Source organism: Maniola jurtina, chromosome 12 (assembly GCF_905333055.1).
Source record: "Maniola jurtina chromosome 12, ilManJurt1.1, whole genome shotgun sequence".
Classification (NCBI taxonomy): domain Eukaryota; kingdom Metazoa; phylum Arthropoda; class Insecta; order Lepidoptera; family Nymphalidae; genus Maniola; species Maniola jurtina.
Window position 1 is genome coordinate 4,074,596 of NC_060040.1, and position 21,890 is coordinate 4,096,485.

Here is a 21,890-nt window from a genome sequence, read left to right on the forward strand (position 1 = left end):
CTTTCAAACAAAAAAAAAATTAAAATCGATTCATTAGTTTAGGAGCTACATTGCCACAGACAGATACACAGATACACACGTCAAACTTATAATACCCCTCTTTTTGGGTCGGGGGTTAAAAATAGATTGTAAAACAATTTTCAGTAGTGTGGACTAATATATACTATAACGTTAAACAATGTGGGCATCTTAGCTAAAAGGTTACATGATATGTTTATATTTTTAGAGACCAACTCAGAGGAGCTAAATATGTACATAGGTATTTAAAAAATCTCAAAACATGCTTGTATCTTTTCTCCATCAAACTAATTCATTATCTCATCTAATAACTACACGAATTAACTGTAAGGATATTTTTAATGAAGATAAATTTATTATGGACTTAGCAAAGAAAAATACATTAAACCCAGACTTTTAACGATAAAACTGTTAATTTACAGGATGTAATAAAATTTAAGTAAGTAGAAATATACGCTCATTCCGATATCGCGTGAAAAATCGCACTAATAAATTTTGTGCGATAAAAATTAAGGTTATCTTACACTTGCTTTACACTCAATTTATTTAGAGTATGTAGCTGTTTGAACCACCTTTTCTGAACCACACTGGCGTTACGGACGAGATGTAGGTACCTACCTACATCTCGTCCGTCGTTCTTTTCGGTAGCAAAGGCATTCCGGACCAGAGGTAGATTCATTTGACGATTCAAAAGTACGTGTAAAAACTCAATACGAGAGAAAATATCACCCATGAATTATATAAAATCCGTCATATGATAGAACATCCATGTCACAGAATACTTCTTTTTAGTCACAGCATCGATCTGTCACGTCTCCAGAGGGTTAAAGTAATAAAATACTATAAAAAAGCTCGCCCATTATCCGGCCCCACTATTGTAGTAGTCCCAACACTCGACGTACAGATTACTCCTCGTTGAAGGGATAACATCTTAACGACGTGCCGCGTAGGGGTAGGAAGGGACATTCTTCATATCGAGATTTTTATTCGATAAGGTTACGAGTCATCCATAAAAGTGAGTTTGGACGAATTGTTAAGTTCAATTTGACTGAATTGTGGGTTTAAGGCCGATTCACACCAAGCACATACGACACGTGCGTTGTGACGTTCGTGAACCCGTAGACATAACTGCACGCATTACGTCTACGCGAAAGTTCACGCCACGCAAGCGGTATGCCATGTCTCATACAGTTCCATACATTACAATGCAATGGTACGCGCTACGTCTACGCTTACGCAACGCTTACGTAGCCTATGTGAACGAGTTGTTAATGTTACGTTGAATAAAAGCCATTTTGTCGTTTTCTGGAAGTGTCAACTGGCATTTCTAGATCTAATCATGGTAAAAAGAAATAAAGTCCCAGACAGTTTTTAAACAATAAACAAGATGCTACACATTCAATGTTTCCTGAACTTTATTTAATGGATTTCAATTTTCAGGTGACGAGATAAAAACTGTGCTTTTTCCTAAATTATTAAATTCCTAATTATTTAAGTATTGTGTATTTCTTTGGTGTTGGTAGGGTTTCTGTATCACTAACTTATCCAATAGTTGAAAACATATTGTGTGGTGTTACCTATCTATTAGGTATTATGTTTAATAGGTAAATAATGAAATTTTTAGCGTAATAAAAATGGATTTTCTTTAGTTTTTTAATTCGCGATGTCAATAACGACGGCAAATAAGACGAGCTTTTGCTTTAGCGGCGTAATACTGTGTAAACGGATGTTTTTATTTATCATAAAATCTTCTTTTTAGGGTTCCGTACCCGAAGGGTGCCAACGGAACCGTATCACTAATAGCTCGTTTACACAGGCTGCGTAAGCGTTGCGTAAGCATAGTCGTGGCGCGTGCCATTGCATTGTAAAGTGTAAAGTGTGGACGTATGCGTAACCCGGTGTGTTAGGGGTTTACGCGCGTCACTACGTACGTGTCATGGGTAGGTGCTGCATACGCAATTGGTGTGGATCGGCCTTTAGACTCCGCTGTCCATCCGTCTATCTGTCTGTGGCCATATTAGGTAGAGACTTGAAATTTTCATGAAATATAGTATTTCTATTGCCGCTATAACAACAAATACCAAAAAACTCAAAATTACCGCCATGAAAATTTAAATAAGTTGAAAGTCTTGTACAGTCAGCAATAAAGCTAGGTTTGCACCCGCCGCGCCGGTACAAGCGACTATGTTGCTGACTGTACGATCGATAGTACGGAACCGACCAACTCGCACTTGGCCGGCTTTTTATATTTTTTACGTGTTTTCAAGGCGTTAATTAGTCGGTCGCTTAAGAGACGGACGAACCGTCGGACCAGTCTTTAATCTGTTTAGCCTTCTTTATCTTTGCAAACTGTCACAGTAATTTTTTATCTTCACCGTTTGCACTTTGATAAGACGTGGACTTGCTCAGAATACGTTTTATCCTGGAAACGTGCTTGATTATCGTAAGATAATGAACAGTGGTTACCATTTTATAAGGTGGGTCCACACTACATGCGCCAGCCTTGCGCTGACCTTACACGATCAAGTTAACCGGTCAAGAGCGGCATCCTGTAATTTTGGTATACCTATGGCTATTAGTTGGCTAAAAATTCTTTTTTAACCCCCAACCCAAAAAGAGGGGTGTTATAAGTTTGACGTGTGTATCTGTGTATCTGTCTGTAGCATCGTAGTTCCTAAACTAATGAACCGATTTTAATTTAGTTTTTTTTTTTTAGAAAGGTAGCTTGATCGAGAGTGTTCGTAGCTATAATCCAAGAAAATCGGTTGAGCCGTTTGAAAGTTATCAGCTCTTTTCTAGTTACTGTAACCTTCACTTGTCGGGGGTGTTATAAATTTTTAATTTACACTTTGTTATGAAATTCCTGAGCGATTTCAACTCACAACAGTATTTTAAATATTTTGCAGGTGAAGTTTTCAGCGTTCCAATCAATTTTTTTGTCTACTAGAAAAGTATCGACTTTGTTACAGTCCCATCTCTAACTCTAAACATTAGTTCCCTAAACGCTTTCTACTGTTATCATCAAATCAGCATCGGAACGGCCAGAGTCAAATTGCCTCATTAGAGAACTAAGTCTAGTCTTATATTATTAAGTCTTATATTAGTTCAATAGTTTGCGAACTCAACTCATTTGGAGTTAATATCTTGTCCTAAGGCTGCGAGAACACCTGTAAGTTTTACTCGCGTAAGTAGCTTACATAATTGATGGGCATCCAATTGACAATACATTTCATCATCATCATCATCATCATCATCATCATCAGCCTGTAGACGTCCACAGCTGGACATAGGCCTTCCCTAAAGACAATACATTTACTGAGGTAAAATTTGTATTTATAAGAGTGTTTACATTAGTGTCGTAAGTTAATTATGTAAGCTATTTACGTGAGTAGGTAAGACTTACGTGTATGCGAGGGCTAAAAAGGTTTTTGACACAGCTTTCTGGTTATCTGTGGACACAGCAGTGGTATACTTTGCTATCTGCAAGCAAATGGTCCCTTTTGTTTTTCGATCGGGTCACTTCCAAAAATCATCGTCAATATTAAGTATATCAGCTTGTGGACATCCACTGTTGGACAGACGTCGTGCTCTCACATGCGATCCTCAGTCTTCCCTATCAAGCAACTTTGGGCAACACATTTATATATCATAGATTCATCTTGTTATGAGTTTGGTATAGTAAGTATTATCATAATATTTCCATACAAATACTGACGTTTTTCCCAATCTACAAGATAATTATGAAGTTTCATACTATAAGAAACTCAAATCTAACTCATACGGGCAACGCATACCAACATAAGTGAATAGAAGCCAAGGTAGAGCGTCATTCTTGATAACAACTCTAACTAACCTTTATTTACTTCGGGATAAAAGCGACGGTGCGCGGATCACCCAGGCGACCTAGGTTCGTCCTTTGAGTATTCAAGAGTATTCCGTCCTTCGTGTTTGGTATTCAATGACACAATTTCAACCAGTGTAAATAAAGCTAAGTTTAAATTTTAACTAAAAAACTTATTTCCATTCCATCTGTATGCGCCGGCCCTAGTATTCGCGATTGGTGATATAGGGAGGTACATCCGTTCATAATAATTCTTTTACAAACAGAACAAAAATACCTACCGGTAAATCGAAGCATCATTAAGTGAACGCTACTTATCTCGCCAGCTACCGGTTCGGACTGCGTACGCTTCATTACTTTGGACGCATCATTTTTTTTAATTATCAATGAGATATTGTTGTTTATCACGTATTTAATAGGCTGTATCAGAAGTACAGTCGTCAATAAAACATTTTGTATCAAAGGATTTTATAGTCGGTCCAGTTCTCTTAGTAGTAAATTCTAGAGTAGATTCAATTATTTTTTGATAACCACCTAAACTAAGCTCTAAAGCTAAGTTACTTATTTGATATAAGTTAAAATTGGTATACTGGAAATAAAACTTAAAGGGCACGTGCCTAGGTAAGTCTATCTATGCACAAATTAAATTTATAGTAATTGCTATCACAAAAGTCACCTTGCCTCAGCTCTGCCGGTCTGCCTTGAGCTTTAAATTAAGCAAACCTAATCTGGAGGGTGGTTTTAATAAGCTTCCATACCCCCTCCGGCCCAAGCAGATTCCATCTTAAACCACATCTTCACTAACAACTATTAGGCTGTGACTTAGATGAGATTGTAGACAAAAGCTATTGTCACCGAGTAAAAATCGCAAGAAAAGCTTCCTGACACTCAAATTGGCATAGCTTAGGTCCAGTTGCATGGAAGCAGTTAAAGTTACGTTACGGTTACTGTCAAACTTTGTTAAACTACTAAAATATGGTTTAATTAAATTAGGTAGGTGTCATTTTGTAAAACTTTTCGTCCCAATTGTACTAACGGGCAACATAACTCTATCTCAAGTTTCCACCGGGCAGCCCGCGATACCATCTGGATATTTACTTTTTATTTATTGACATTTTCTAATGTACCTGCTTCGCTATTCATCATTCCGGACTAAGATAGCCAGGCTTCTGATAGCACCTCATTGTTTGCGTTTTAATAATGGATTATTGATAAAGAAGATACGTGGGTGTCCCTAATCTCTTCGAGTTAAATCTACTGAGACGTTTCGTCAAACGGTATTGATGTTAAGGTAATGATTTTATAGGGTTGACAACATTTTCAGCTTTGATATTTGATTTAATAATGGTGTGATAAAGCTATGTTTTATATAAATACATAGTTAGCCTTTTAAACATAGGTATATGAAAATGCGATTTTAGCCTGTGAATTTTCTTAATAATATAACACGTAATATACAATATATGTATAAATTAATATTATTATGTCAACAGTATTAGGCATATATATACGGAACGAGTTTATATTTACACAAAAAGTATATTAATTTTGTAACTTTTTTGTTACAGATTATTGGCTGGCCTTGTTGAAAGTAACACAGACTTGAAATTACAAAAAGAAGACGAATTAAATCAAGAATGAAAATAATGCTAATGGAAGAAATACAAACACTGATAATAATGAATGGTGCATGCTATTGGAATCACTACCTACCTGTAATATTACCATAACACATACCATAACATTACAGTAAAAGCTTTGTTGGTTTATTGTTTTGTTGGTTTGTCCTTCAGTCATGCGACAACGGAGCAACGGATCGTCATGATTTTTTGCATGCAGTTAAAACGTGGAGATAGACAGACAATTTAAGGCTATTTTTTATCTCAGAAAATCAAAGAGTTTCACGGGATCCTTAAAAATCCATGTGGACGAAATCGCGGGCATCTTGTAAAGTTGGTAGCCCTGAAGTTAAATCGATCGTCGCAAGATATTAAATAGGCACAATTTATCGCTTTTTCTTCTTAATGTGGAAGTTCTGATAGTGCTTGTACTCATTTAAATCTTGTAACAGTAATCTTGGAATGGTAAGGAGACGTTAGTGACAATAACTAATGATACTGGTTTGTTCACGGTAAATGTTTTGAGTCAACTATGAGGTATAAATGTCATTTCAGTGAAGTTTACTAACTAGCTGACGCCCGCGACTTCGTCCGCGTGGATTTAGATTTATTGAAATCCCGTGGGAACTCTTTGATTTCCCGGGATAAAAAGTAGCCTATGTGCTTATTCAGGATAAATTATCTATCTCCATTCCGAATTTCAGTCAAATCTGTCCAGTAGTTTTTGCGTGAAGGAGTAACAAACATACACACACACACACACACATACACACAAACTTTCGCCTTCATAATATTAGAGTGATAGTGTGATTATATTACCTATTATTTTAATAATATATCTAAGTGCATAGTTGTACTAGTATCCACATGCACCTACTAAGTAAGGTATGCACCATTATGCCAATAACATAAGTAAACATAAAGAAGCTAAAATAATATTTAATAACATAATATTAACATAATAATATATATATATTATATTTAGTTAATATAATATTACGTGAGAAGGAATAATTCTATTTAATGAGAGAGTAAGTAAGAATTTCAGTAGTGTTAATTCGTAGTGGTAACTTATTTCTTTGCTGCGCTAATTTAAAACCAAGGCTTTACGATCAGAGAAAAGCATTGCAGCAGCAGTTCTTGAAACAATAAACCTAGCATTAAATAAGGAACTGCATTCAACATAAAATATAAAACGGGCAAAAGTTAAAACCTAACAAAACGGGGAATTTCTACCAATACCGAGAGAAGTTACAAAAAGCAGTACGTTGAACTCAACAGTGTGCCTAGTATGAGATTTTATATCTTACCAACGTTGATAGAATTCGAGCGTCAAAACACAAGTAAAATGGACGCAAAGTTCCTTAATATAAAATTTAAAAAACCCGACTTTAATTTTACCAGGTTTCCGCTTGGAGCACTAGCTCTACAATCTAGATGTATTAATGAACTTGGTCTTTAAAACAAGGTCAATTTTGTGAAAATACTTTATAAATAGATGGTAAATAAAGTTCCAAATATTTTACCCTTTCCAGTGTACATTTCAAATATTTGAAACTACATACTGCATTCTTTACTAAAATATACACTTGATTACTATAGTAATTTACTAAATACTCTGATCGAGTGAATAATTTTAAAAGCTCACAACCAATCCATACTAAAATTACATTAATTATTTACTTATCTTACTAAACTATTCTTGTAACTATAATTGTATATGTATATTACTTGTAAAATTATATATGATCGATTTAGTACAGAGGTAGCCGGAATTTGACATAGGCAACTTTTTTATCCTGGAAAAGCAAAGAGTTCCTACGGGATTCTTACAAAAACGTAAATCCACGCAGATGAAGTCGTGGGTATAAACTAGTACCTAATAATTAAATGAAAACCATGTCAATAATTTAGAGATAGAATAATATATTATACCTACGCAAAAGGTGTAATGTCATCTACTTTATATTATCGTCAAAAATCCTTTAAAGAATAAGAGCACTTATCAGTTAGCCACATGAAAAGTTTTTTCATTTTAATCTGGCTTTTATGTGTTTCGATGCTCGATTTCTATCAACGTTGGTGAGATATACAATCTCATACTAAGCACACAGATTTCCCCCGAGCAATTATCGAAACAATGAACCTAAAATTGGTGCAGTCCTAACGGCCACAGCCTCAGCCTCACAATTAAGAGACTTCCCGGCGAAGCCTACGACCTACTTTGCAGAATGGCAGTTCATTTAACGCTATTCAACTTATCATAATGTGACTATTAGTGCTGCAGTTATTTTATAGGGTTCCACGGAGAGAATTGCAAAAGGACCCCCCGCCGTGGTGAAATATGCCCTGAAAATTATTTTACGTTTTTATTCTACCAAACCCCATTAGGTCTGGTTTTAATTTTATAACTAGGTTCCATTGTAACTATTAATCACCAGTAGTATTACTATGCCTCTAATACGGAGTAAATTCATATCACCTACAAAATTGCGTCTAATCCATATTAATATTATAAATGCGAAAGTGTGTCTGTCTGTCTGTCTGTCTGTCTGTCTGTTTGTCTGTCTGTCTGCTACGTTTTCACGGCCCAACCGCTGAACCGATTTTAATGTAATTTGGTACATACATGGGATACATCCCGGGGAAGGGCATAGGCTACTTTTTATCCCGGAAAATCAAAGAGTTCCAATGGGATTTTATAAAAACCAATATTCACGCGGGCGTAGCCGCGGGCATCCTCTAGGTAATAATAATAAGCAAGTTCTTGATACAATAGAAAGGCCTCTGCATTGGTCATAATTTTGATTATCACACTTGCAACGCAGAACCTGAAATTAGACACATTGTTGTTAACAAATGCATTATTTTACTAACTTAGATGGCTTCTGTTTACGAGTTACTTCACTGAAATAAAACTTGGAAACGCAGGTTTTCCAAGATTTTGAAAACGTAGATTTAAGAATAATTTGCGTGTCGTTTTTTGTCTTTCATCACCTTAATATTATAAAGGAGAAAGTTTGTATGTGTGTGTGTGTGTGTGTGTGTATGTTTGATACTCCTTCACGCAAAAGCTATTGGACGGATTGGGCTGAAATTTAGAATGGAGATAGATTATACCCTGGATTAGCACATAGGCTACTTTTTATCCTGGAAAATCAAAGAGTTCCCACAGGAATTTTTAAAAACTTACATCCACGCGAACGAAGACGCGGGCATCAGCTAGTTCAAAATACATGTAAAAAGTTTGTACGTGTAGGTGAATTAGCTACGGAACCGACACGTCAATGTCTTATTCTTACTTTATCGGTTTTTTCAATTAATAGCGCGAGCAATTGGCAAAGGAAACCGGGTGAAAAAGAACATTTTGAACGCAAGTGTTAAGCTGAGGTTTCCTTGAACTACCTCTTTGATGTTTCTCTTTATAGCGCGAATTGCGAACTGTTTATGTTTCATTTTAGAGAAATTTATGTGTGAGACATTGATTCACCTAATATCCAAAGATACAACGTTGGTCAGTAAAATATAATACTTCTGACAGTGTGCAGTATTTATTGTGTTGCGCATAAATAACAAGATTGTAAAATACTACAACCTAAAACAACATACGATCGAGTAATATCACTGTACTGTACTTATTTTGGTTGTAAAACATTATCTCAAAAATAACATCTTAATTAATCATATCAGAGCAGCTAGACTATAAGATAAACACTATATACGATATTCCATTTTTCTTACATTAGTCTAATGGACTGACTTCGACTACAACGCAATTGGTTGTCTTGACCTGTCGGGTGTGATTTAAATTAATCTACATTTGTATCATTAATTCAAAACTTGCTTTATGTTAAAAGGATAATAATACCTGCTTTTGGAACTATGTATATTGTATACTCACATAATTTGTATTTCAGCGACTTTATCTTCGGTTCAGTGTATCAGTGGTGTGCGACGAGGAGTTACGTAAATAAATGTCAAAGCTGGAGTCGGTTATAATAAACGCTTGACCGATCGCTTTGCATTGATGAAAGGAGGATTCCTATGAATGAATAAATCATATCTGGGTATGAAAGGATTATGAGCCAGGAATATGTTTTACTTACAAGTCATTATCTACGACGGGTACCCTGAAGCTTGTACAGTCAAAGGCCGTAAGTCGTTAACACCTTTATGATCATATTCGCGTGGCATAGTTATGCACATGCGTTAGGTGAGTGTGGAGTGTTTATACAGGTTTTTGATGCAATAGTTTCGCGGAATTGCTACTCGAATTCTGAGGCTGACCGTACCTTCATAACCCATTAGTCTGCTGCAAGTTCTGCTGGATATAGGGTCTCTGGAGAGCGCGCCACCACATACGGCGCTCCGATTTCCTCATCCACCCATTTACCCTTTTACTTTAACATCCCACACTATGCTAATTGGTATACGCAGTCTACCCCAGAACGTGTTTGCCCCAGCAGCCATCCGTTCTGCAACAGAGATGACTGGCGCAATGCGCCTGTTGGCCAATCTTTGGGCTATGTAGTTACTTTGGTTCGCCTTGCTTCTGTCCGCTTCAATCTGTAATCTGTCGATAGGTTAGTTAGCAACGTGTATATTTGTATGGTCTTTTTTGACAATGAACAACGTCTCTAAGTACTTACTTAGAGACGTTGTTAACGTCGATAACTTTATCGACAGATCACGGATAGATTGATTATTACGGCCATTTATATTTCAGAGATGCAACCAACACAGCCCAGTCTATAAAACACTGAGTGACTGCTTTGTGCAGGAAGTTAAAGATGAGCAAGGTAGTAAATTCATCTAAACAAAGGTTTTATTAAATCAAATCAAATCAAATCAAATCATTTTTATTCAAGTAAACTTTTACAAGTGCTTTCGAATCGTCAAAATAATCTACCACTGGTTCGGAATGCTGTTCCTACCGAGAAGAACCGATAGATTAGATACAAATACGAACGTATGTCAGTCTGTCTGCCTGTTTATCTACTTTTTAACTAATTTCGAAGGTACAAAGCTAGTTTGCTCGGAGAAAGATATAGTTTACCTACCACTTATCCCAAAAAAAATCAAAGAGTTTCTCTGTAAAGAATCTGGTAAACTGTAGGAAGGAAATGTTTGGAATTGAAATATTTCAAATAAGATTAGGAAATAAAGTCTTCCAACTCGCAAGTAAAGACAAAATCCAATCGTGCAAAACCTAAAATAGCTATGTGATTCCGTTTCTCTCACCACACGTGTTTCTTATTCAAAAACCAACTCCATCGCAGTGTAAATTGTATAAAACTGAAGTCGGAACACCTCCAGACAGAATGCAAGGCGAATTCAATACTGGGCATGTATTCTCTGACATACAGTTGTCGTCCTTGAGTTCGCTATCAAAATTATTATCAGCAGACTAAGATCAATAGACTTCTAGCGCTGAAATCAGGCTAATTTCGTTGGTAAAATAGTGCATTGTGAAAAAATATTTTTTGATATAACGTTTAATTATGCTGGTTCAGAGGCATGCAAGCCCTAATTAAAAAAGATGGGGCAACTTTATGAAACGATCGCCTAATTTGGAAATGTATGGAGAGCATTATTAAGGTGAGCGACCATGACGCACGATACTTTGCTTACAGTCGTGCGACGCTTGTTGCACGTTCTTATCGGTCACTTATCAGTCTCGTACCGCAAATGCAATACACACAAAATAACCTTTTTTTGATTTCATCGCTGAATCAGCGATGAAAGTATGGTTGTGGTTAGAGAATTAAACTACTTGGCGGAACCAACCAGCCAAGTAAGATTTAGGGTTCATTTTAGTCGCAAGTTATTCGCTCGTGAACATCTGGTGTGATTTTAAATTGAAATGTTATTTTATGCGCTGAAATTGGAAATTCCATTAACTTCGCTTCTTCAATCATTGGGGAATCTCTGGAGCGTATTGTTCCTTTGTGGTAATATTTGAAGAGTTAACATTGCCTATGACATTTCTAATTACTCGGCCTTCACTAGAATCGATTATGTTCTATCAAGATCTTGATAAATTCACCGATTGATTTAAATTCCTATAAGATTTGAAAAGTTAAATTCTAATCTGGCGTTGTTTGACATATTTTAAGGTGTAGTATTTCCTTTTAGTAACATTTTCGTTATTATTAGTCCAATACTTGACGTACCTATAGTTATTTAAAAAGATGTGATGCCTAAGACTCTGACCACGTGGATTAAGTTTTACAACAACCCCGTGGCAACTCTGATTTGCCGGGGTGAAAAGTAGCTTACATCTGTTTTCGGGATGTAAGCTATCTCTGTCCCGAATTTCGTCAAAATAGGTTGACCCGATGGACCGTGAAATGTTAACAGACAGATAAGCAAATAGACAGACACCCGATTCACTTTCGCATTTAAAATTTCAATTAGAATAAATTTTCATACTCGTGATCATCGTCGTTTTAAATGATTACGACTGCATTTTCACCTTTCAATCTTGACCAGTGGTTTTATACGGATTATGTGTCGTCTGTCTGCCAACAATGCGTTTTTATTGTTACAAAATAGGCGCATAAAAAAGTATATAATATAGAAATAGGTTCACAAAAAATCTAATAATACGCGATGTGGAGTGAAGACAATAGAATAAAATACTAGGTATTCAAAACACCATAAATTAGTTTCAAAAGCAGTGACTTAGGTATCGATGTCTAAAAATTCACAAAAAAACTGGCCAAGTGCGAGTCAGACTCGCGCACTGAGGGTTTCGTGCTCGGGTATTTTTTCCAACATTTTGCTCGATAAATCAAAAACTATTATACATAAAACTCAATAAAAATCTGTTTTAGAATGTATAGGTAAAAAGCCCTTTCATATGATACCCCACTTTGTATAGTTATCTTACTTTGAAAATCGAAACACATTTTAATTTTTTTTTTAATGATGTAACCACAAATTCGCAGTTTTCAGATTTATTCCTGTAATTATGCTATAAAACCTACCTACCTGCCAAATTTCTTGATTCTAGGTCAACGGGAAAGTACCCTATAGATTTCTTGACAGACACGATGAACAGACAGACAGACAGACAACAAAGTTATCCTAGTGGTTCCGTTTTTCCTTTTGAGGTACGGAACCCTAAAAATACTATTCCAGACAATAAAACACCATGAAATAGTTTCAAAAACAGTGGTTTCAGGTATCGATGTCTAAAAATTCACAAAAAACTGCACTACACCCGATTGCAGTTCCCCGTTCCCGACTCTATTACGCGCACGGCTTCTATCTGGCAACTGGAATTAAGCACTCCGCCTTTTCACGAGAGGGATGTTAATTAAGCCCCTGAGAGCATTAGTAAAAAGGCCCGGCCTTTTCAATGAGGCTCCGCTGCAAAACTACACTATGTTTTGAAATTGATGAAGCGAGTCTGCGAAAGGTTCAACCGTAACTAATAATAGTTACGAGTACTTTGCTTTGTTTCATGTTTTATTTACTTTCAATGGGTTTTCATAAATATAAAAGCCTAGCCTATATGACTGATATATCTAATGCAGATTTTCTATTTCCATTTAGGAAATTCACCATTTTACCACCGAACCGCAGAGCGTCGGGCAAGTTTCCATCCTTATGTCGTCTACATTCCATCTACACGCACAAAACTTTTTGTATCATCATTCCTCATGGCTAAAGTTTGGAATACTCTTCCGCGATTTGTGTTCTGTGATCCCTCTAGTGGACTGTCTTCCGACGCAATTAAAAAAAGAATTCATGAAAAAATTAAAAAGTGGAATTTTCTCACCATTCCCTGTACTTAAAATATGGAGGACCTTCAAGAGAGAATCCGTACTAATAGGTATAATAAATGCGAAACTGTGGTTGGCTGTCTGTCCGTCTATCTGTCTGTCTTTTACCTTTCACGTACAAATATGGCTTGCATTCCAAAGACGGATATAGGCTACTTTTTATCCTGAAAAATCAAGGAGTTCCCACGGACTGTTAAATGCCCATCGGTTTAACCGTTTTTAACGTATACAGAAATACCCTGTATCCCGGAAACGGACACAGGCTATTTTTTATTCCCGAAAATCTAGGAGTTCCCATGGGATCTTTAAAAAACCTAAATTCGGACGAATTCACGAGCATTATCAGACTACTATTACCGGCAAGTGCATTTTTTAAGCATAAATTAATAAAAAATATCATATTGGTCAATTGGTCATTGGTTGCGTTAGCGGGTTGAGACAAAGGAAATTCGAGTGGCGTGGTTTAGAATAATGGCGGACGGGCGTGGCTTGTTGCTGGATAAAAAAGGAACAAAGAAAGCACTTACAGGACAAGTCTCTTCGCTTCTTATCTTCAGTCTTCCCTTCTTACGGTTCACAGCACAGCACTCCACTTTATTTTGGCTCGATTTTTGCGTGAAAAACGTGGGTTTATTTATTTGCGCGCAGCGCGTTGCGGTTTACACACGATCGATCGGTGACATGCGGTTTATGCGACTGGCGTTGAATCTTGCGTGTGAGTTTTCGAATGTGCGCGAAGGGACGGAGTGCGATGGATAATTAGGTTTAAAGGAGTGCGAGAGAGAGAGGGAAATGGCGCAAACATAGCTCCCGCCCCTTGAAACGTTGTTTCAAGAAAGCACTATTAAATAAAGAGTATATAAAATTAAAATATCCATTACTAGGACAGCGATTAACCTTACTGAGTATTAATTATCTAAGAGGAACTAAATAGTAATAATTAGAAACTAAAAAATATAAATTGCGTAACTTAGAAAAGATTAATTATTAAGCTCAACAGGAAGTGGGCATAAGCGCACTACAGGTCGTTCGAGTGTACCATTCTTTGTTCTAACTAAAGCGACTCTAATACGGCCATCTGGGCCTGGAAAGACTTTCTCTACTTTGCCTAACGGCCAGTGCAGTGGTGCGCAATTCTGATTGATTAAGACTATTGTACCGACTTTTACTGGTCGAGATTCCGTATTCCATTTTGCTCGAACCTGTAGCGTTTGTAAATACTCTTCTCGCCAGCGTTTCCAATATGATTGTACTAATTTATCTAAAAGCGAAAAGCGTGAGAGTAAGCGAGAATTTTCGTTGGTGACGTCTGCAGCTGGCAGAACTTGGAGAAGTGTTGTATTCAGTATGCGAGCGCGGACGATTCTTCGTGTGGAAAGGATCCAATATATTTTGCGTAATAAATATAATGTGAGTTGCGAACCAGCGTGACAACTAATGCGATGAACGTATTCGATTATTAAATTAACAATATGATCCTTGCTAGGAAGCAAAATGGGATGTTTATGATCAAACGAAATATCCTTGCAGACAGATAAACGTCCACCAACGCGTATAATTCCGTCTACTAATATGGGACGTAATTTTCTTATAGCGCGCGGTAAAGCCGTACCTTTGTTTAAGGCTTCTATATATTCAGCGAAATAAACTTCTTGAAGCGAGCGAATGATAAACAATTCAGCGGCATTTAAGTCCTCCGCGGTTATTAATCCGCGAGTAATTATGCGTTTAGAAAAACGTAAAATGTACACAAAGATACGTAGCAATTTCGACCAATTGGACGAGCGTTCCGCGATAGTCAATATAAGAGGCTTTTCTGGTAAGACATTATTTAATACGACTGTTTTAGTCTCAGGTAAATCGTTTAAATCTGGAGCGAATTGCTTAACGGGCCAATCTTTACAGCTTTCGCGCATCCAAGTTGGGCCGCTAAACCATAAAGGATGAGAAGCAAGTTGAGCGGGAGTTAAACCACGAGACAAACAGTCACTTGGGTTTTCTTTACCAGAAACGTGGAAGAAGTTTTCCGGGGCTAAATTATTTTGAATTTTCGATACCCGATTAGCGACGAATGTTTTTAGTTTATGTGGACTGGAATTTATCCAATTGAGAGCGACTGTCGAGTCCGAGAATGCGTATGTGCGAGCAATAGTAATGCGAGAACAATAATTTGTCAACACAGCGCGTACCAACTTAGAAAGCAAATAAGCTGCACATAGTTCCAAGCGAGCAAGCGATACTGTTTTAATTGGTGCAACCTTGGACTTGGCACAGAGTAAACTAACAACGATTCCGTTTGGTGTGCTTGCGTGAATATATAAGACTGCACCATAAGCCTTTTCACTTGCATCCGAGAAAGCAATTAAATTTACTTCACAGTTTTGCGTTATACCGACATGTCTAGGTATCGATATTTGAGATAAAATGTGTAACTCGCTTTGGAATTTTAGCCAAGTTTGTGCAATATGTGCGGGAGGCTCCTCGTCCCAGTCAATTTTCAAAAGCCAAAGCTCTTTAATTAGTAATTTTGCGAATAATATTACAGGTGCTACAAATCCGAGAACGTCAAATAACTGAGCAATGACCGACAACATGTTGCGTTTAGTGCATTTCATTTCTTTAGGTGCAAAGTCAAAAGTAAACAAATCTTTATGAGGTTCCCACTTAACCCCTAAAACCTTCTGACTAGATTCGGGTTCAAAGTTAATAGCAAGCGAAGGGTGCAAAAGTTCTTTAGGATAATGTTCAAGAAATTGCGATGAATTGCTCGACCATTTTAATAAATCGAAGCAACCCGCTGCGAACATTTCCGATAATTGGTCGGCCAACTCAATTGCGTCTTCTACGGTGTGCGTTGTACATATGACGTCATCCATGTAAAATTGACCTGCATTTATTACGGCAGCAGCTAAAGGGTATTTTTTGCCTTCGTCTTCAGCTAACTGCTTTAATGTGCGAAGCGCAAGAAAGGGACTTGAAGCGAGGCCAAAGCAGACGCGTTTAAATTCAAATAATTGCAAAGGATCATCTTTGCAAAAGCGATAAAAATTCTTTGAAACTTCCAAAATTCTGGATGAACTTTTAATTGTAAATACATCTGTTTGATGTCTGCACAAATAGCAATTTTAAATAAGCGAAAATTTAGTAATAGCATAAATAAATCCGATTGTAAATTAGGACCTTTATGTAATAGCGAGTTTAAGCTTGTGTCATTTTCAACAGCAGAAGCATCCAGAACGATTCTGACTTTAGTAGAAACTTTATCGTCGCGTTGAACGCCGTGGTGCGGAATAACGTATTGTACGTCAGAGCGAGTTTGTGTTACTGGACTCAAGTAGTCTTTCTCCAGATATTCATCAATAATATTATTATAAGCGTCGCGTAAAGAAGGTGATTTTTCTAATTTGCGTTCTAAATAATTAAAGCGTTTTTCTGCGTTTAGCGAAGCGTTGCCCAACACACTAGGGTCGGACTTAAACGGCAAAGCTACGATATATCGACCGTGAGAATCGCGTTCTGTCGTCTTTTTATAAATATCTTCGCATTCTTGTTCTTCCGTGCTAAGGAAATTACTCTTAGGGGAAGGTACATCCTCCAATTCAAAAAAATTGCGTAAAGAATTATCTAAGCGTTCATTAGTAATAGCACATAGCGTTTGCGTTTGCGAAGGGGGAACTGATTGCGTTAGCGGGGCTGTGCCCATTAAAATATATCCAAGCGTGGTTTGTAAAGCGTGAGGCATACCAGGCGGAGCCGCAACGCGGCCTGATAGCAGAATTTGCGTAAACATTTGCGCGCCTAAAATCATATCAACCTTACTTGGAAGGTGATAGGTATTGTCTGCGAGTGGTACGCTCTCTAAATAATTGAGCAGCGACCTTTCTACTGGCGATGTAGGTAAGTGATCTGTGATTTTGTCAACAATCAACGGCGTGAGCGAGTATGATTTATTATTAAAGCGTGAAAATATTGTTATGCGACTTATACCCTTAATTTTGCTAGAGGTACCCCCAAACCCGTTCACAGACGCGGGATGTGTCAGGTTCTCTATGTGCAAATTTAAGCGTTTGACACAATCATTTGTTATATAGTTGTGTTGCGATGCATTGTCAATAAGACATTTGAGAGTGTTTTCTGTCCCACGTGAGTCTAAAGCGCGGACGCACGCAGTTGCCAGCAAAACGGTTGTGCGCATTGGTATACTAGTATTAAGCGAGCAAAGCGAGACTGCAGTTTGACTTTGTGATTTTGTATCTGAAGGGTCCGCAGGTGTGCGATCACCCTTATCTGCAGGTGTGCGATCACCCTTAGGTCCAGAAGTTTCGTTTGGACTAGACATATGGAGCAGAGTGTGGTGGTATGGGTTCATACAGGAAAAACAGGATTTACCCGAACGGCATAACCGGTTTTTATGCAGGAATGACAAACAAACTGTGCAGGATTGGTTAGCTTTCACTACCTTATATCGTTCTTGCGGCGTCAATTTTAAAAATTTAGGACAGCGGTAAAAATGTTTGTGCGTATCAGTTTTACAAAGCGGGCAATACTGATTCTTATTATCAACCGAAATAACAAATGATTTAGATGTACTTGAAGAGGGTATATTTCGTGGCGAAGGGATTGTGCGTTGGCGCCAATTTTTATTTTCACTTGGCGTGCGATGAGTGTTCTCAGGAATTCTATCATTTATTTTAGCTTGTTCCTTTATAAATTTAATAAAATTATCAAAAGTAGGTACTTTTTCAGAGCGTATATAACTTTCATACAAGCGGGCAGTCTCCTTATCTACCTTTTTTAAAGCTAAATATAAATAAATAAAGTCAGCCTTATTCTTTATATCCAACTTTTCAAACGCTGCGATTGATGTCCCACAAACATCTAAAAACGAGTTTAAATTATGCGATGATTGTAACTGTTTAAAGTTAAGCACTTGATCTAGATAGCTATAACCTAAAGCGCGGATATCCTGATATTTATCCACCAATGTTGAGTAAATAAGCTCATAGTTTTCTCCAGCGGGTTCGATTCCAGCTATGGACGTCAAGGCGGTATCCGAGAGTTGGCCTAATAAATAATGCAATTTTTCAGAATTACTGAGTTCTTTATTTTTGTGAATTGTAGTATTAAAACATTCATAAAAGATAGTCCATTGTTTTATATCTCCATTAAACTTAGGTAAAGTTATGGGTGGCAATTTCACTTTAGGCTTCCATGACGTCACAACTGGGTAATTATTCGGCGTTGATGTGGAAGGCGCACATTCATTCAACTTATATTGAACGGACGAAAACAAATCTTCGAATGCAATTAAAGATTGAAAATTCGCGACATATTCTGGATTATTGCGGATACGAGCCATATTTAAATCTTTAACAAGGTTTATGTATTCTGTGCGTAAATTATTTATATTAGCGGCTTTCGACAAAAAGTATTTAATTTCATCTTCACTTTTCGTATGTTGCGATGCGTTATAAATAGACTGCATATTTGCAAAATAAGCCCCAACCTGAGCTTCCAAAATTAACACCTCTGCACTCACTTTCGGGGTTGAACATTCTCCTTTCGACATGTTTTTAACTCGAGATTAACCGCGGCACAAAGTAGGTATTCAATTCATATACAATACGTAAAGTGAATAATAAAATAAAACTAAGTAGGTAGATAGAAATAAAATATCCAGCTTACGAGAACAACGTACGTACTTACTTACCGATTCAATTCATACGACCCGTACTCGTAGGTAAAAATTAAATTTTATACTTGAGTGGGTAAGCGAGTATAATATCACGCCTTAGAACAAGTAGGTATAAACTTATTGAAGTCGCTCGTTAGCGTAAACAACATGTACCTATTCCATTCTGAATAGAACACGGCGTACCTACGGTTGGCAATAAAATTATGATATGTAGGTAGGTAAAAGCAACCTGGCGTACGGAATTTACCTATTCGATTTATAACTTATGTGATTCACTTAACCTTTTTTGCGAACTAATTTAGGTTTTGTGATTCGATTTAAATGCACTGCGCTGTATATAGGTACCTACTGCACTGTAAGAAAGTCTTTTCTGCGTTTTAAATGATACGATATATTAATATCGTTCTATAGCGTTGCGTAGTAATTAATACTATAATAAATAGGTACACTCGATTTTCCCTGTAATTTGCGTATGCGAAATAAGTAAGTATTGCCAAATAAGTAATTTGCGTATGCGAAATAAGTATAAGTATACTTTAATCAAGAGATTTTACCGAAGGACCTGCGTTGCGTTAATTGCGTGAAATATTATAGCGAGATTGAAGTGGCCAATATTTGTGGCCAAAATTGAGTATTATGATTAAGAAATGGTTCCATCCAAGGTTCGTTAAGGACCAAACTTTTGGATATTATGATTAAGAACTGATTCCATCCGGTTCGTAAAGGACCAAACTTTTGGTTGCGTTAGCGGGTTGAGACAAAGGAAATTCGAGTGGCGTGGTTTAGAATAATGGCGGACGGGCGTGGCTTGTTGCTGGATAAAAAAGGAACAAAGAAAGCACTTACAGGACAAGTCTCTTCGCTTCTTATCTTCAGTCTTCCCTTCTTACGGTTCACAGCACAGCACTCCACTTTATTTTGGCTCGATTTTTGCGTGAAAAACGTGGGTTTATTTATTTGCGCGCAGCGCGTTGCGGTTTACACACGATCGATCGGTGACATGCGGTTTATGCGACTGGCGTTGAATCTTGCGTGTGAGTTTTCGAATGTGCGCGAAGGGACGGAGTGCGATGGATAATTAGGTTTAAAGGAGTGCGAGAGAGAGAGGGAAATGGCGCAAACAGTCATAATCAAGACAGGAAGGCAAAGTAAGCCAGTATTTTTAAAGTTTTTTTTATGTTAATTCATTATTATTGATAAGTAGGTACTTAAGATAATAAGCATGAATGTGTAATGAAAAGGTTTATGTTTTATAATGCAAATTTTGATGGTAATAATAAATATAATGTTTTAACGGCTTTCACCTGCAGTCCAAGCACAATCTATGCGACAACTCTCTTGCGGTATTCGAAAGCTTTTTAATGCCTATATCTGCGAAAAAGGTCACGCTTTTTGATACTCAATTTTGACATGCTTGAGTATCAACAAGTGTAAATTAAAAATTTATAACGCCCCCCCCCCCCCCCGACAAGTGAAGGTTACAGTAACTAGAAAAGAGCTGATAACTTTCAAACGGCTAAACCGATTTTCTTGGATTATATGTAGTTAAGAACACTCTCGATCAAGCCACCTTTCAAACAAAAAATTAAATTTAGTTCATTAGTTTAGGAGCTACGATGCCACAGACAGATACACAGATAACAGATACTCACGTCAAACTTGTATCACCCCTCTTTTTGGGTCGGGGGTTAATAAATAGGTAACTAATACGTCATCTTTATAAACATTTTGCAATCTAAAGCGAAGTCACGGCAACCGGTAGAGTATTGCGTAGAACACAAAATTAAAGGGAAACACAGTACACAGAGTAAAGTTAATTATGGCCTCAAAATATAATTTCATTTGAGATCCAGATAAATTGGCTTCACTTGTCCTGAACGTAAGTTGTTCATTAGCGTTTAAATAAATTCATTAATAAAGCTCTAGACAGCCAGTCAACGGACGAATCTATAAATCAAATAGTAAGGGAGTGTCAGAGACAAAAGGACTATAACGTAAAGCTATGGTTGGGACATACGGGCTTTAAGCTTGCTGCACACTCGTTAAATATTAATTACTACACTACAGAGGCAGGAAATTTCGTTATTCAAAGGTAAATTTTGCCAGACTAAGATTTCATCAAGAATATCTAGGAACAGCGTAGCTAAGAACTAAAAGTAACATATTCTTCATTAGAAACTTTGTTCCAGACGGGACCAGTCTGTCTGGGTATCACAACCATTTTAATTCAACTATTAATACTGTAAGCTTGCAATTTAATTCCTTTATAGAAACCTATACACAGAAGCATATTATTTAACCTAACTTAACCATAAAAAGTCGAAAGAAAAAGGTTGAATTTCTCTCTCGAAAGACACCTTGTAAAATAGATAATAAGAAATCACTATGAGGTTTATTTAATAGTTTTTGTAGAAAAATAACCATTTAAGAAATGATGGTCGACCAAGTTTTTAGTAATTAGCATGACTCTTTACTTACACACACCTAATACGTGTACACACTTACCCTAACAACAAAATTACTCAAATATAATATGTCACTGTATATCCTAGGCTGCTCCCCTCATCATCAACAACTAGGGGTTATTTGTGTTTTAGTTGTCGTCTTATCCATACTTATGCGAAATATACTTATAAATGCGGAAGTGTGTCTGTGTGTCTGGCCTAACATTTTAACCGATTCTGACGAAATTTGGTACAGAGTTAGTTTATATCCAAGGGACGGACATAGGCTACTTTTTATCCCGGAAAATCAAAAAGTTCCCACGGGATCTTTAAAAACCTACATCCACGCAGACGAAGTCGCGAGCATCCTCTAGTCACACTAATATTATAAAGGAGAAAGTTTGTATGTGTGTGTGTGTGTGTATGTTTGTTACTCCTTCACGCAAAATCTACTAGACGGATTGGGCTGAAATTTAGAATGGA

General features: G+C 37.0%; 1 protein-coding gene and 1 long non-coding RNA gene across 2 annotated transcripts; both read right to left on the reverse strand.

The window, feature by feature from the left end:
* Positions 1 to 652: 652 nt before the first annotated feature.
* LOC123870102 lies at positions 653 to 9,392 on the reverse strand. Its single transcript, XR_006797009.1, has 4 exons — positions 9,380 to 9,392; positions 8,387 to 8,396; positions 3,862 to 3,866; positions 653 to 724 (listed from the first exon to the last, which is right to left on the reverse strand). It is a non-coding gene; the product is annotated as an uncharacterized LOC123870102 (long non-coding RNA).
* A 3,601-nt stretch (positions 9,393 to 12,993) lies between these two features.
* On the reverse strand, positions 12,994 to 17,607 carry LOC123870473. The gene is made up of 3 exons (XM_045913799.1): positions 16,449 to 17,607; positions 15,812 to 16,296; positions 12,994 to 13,110 (listed from the first exon to the last, which is right to left on the reverse strand). Exons 1-3 carry the CDS (start codon positions 17,605 to 17,607, stop codon positions 12,994 to 12,996), a joined length of 1,761 nt encoding a protein of 586 aa, XP_045769755.1.
* Positions 17,608 to 21,890: the final 4,283 nt, after the last annotated feature.

Excerpts from the sequence above, each read along its gene's own strand:
- LOC123870473 (XM_045913799.1), bottom strand. The coding sequence starts at position 17,607 with ATGTCTAGTCCAAACGAAACTTCTGGACCTAAGGGTGATCGCACACCT. Across the intron at positions 16,297-16,448 it reads AAACTCGCTATTACATAAAG|ATGATCCTTTGCAATTATTT; the intron begins GTCCTAATTTAC and ends GCTTTTGCAAAG. Across the intron at positions 13,111-15,811 it reads TTCTCGGATTTGTAGCACCT|ATGGAATGTAGACGACATAA; the intron begins GTAATATTATTC and ends TTGTGCGTGTAG.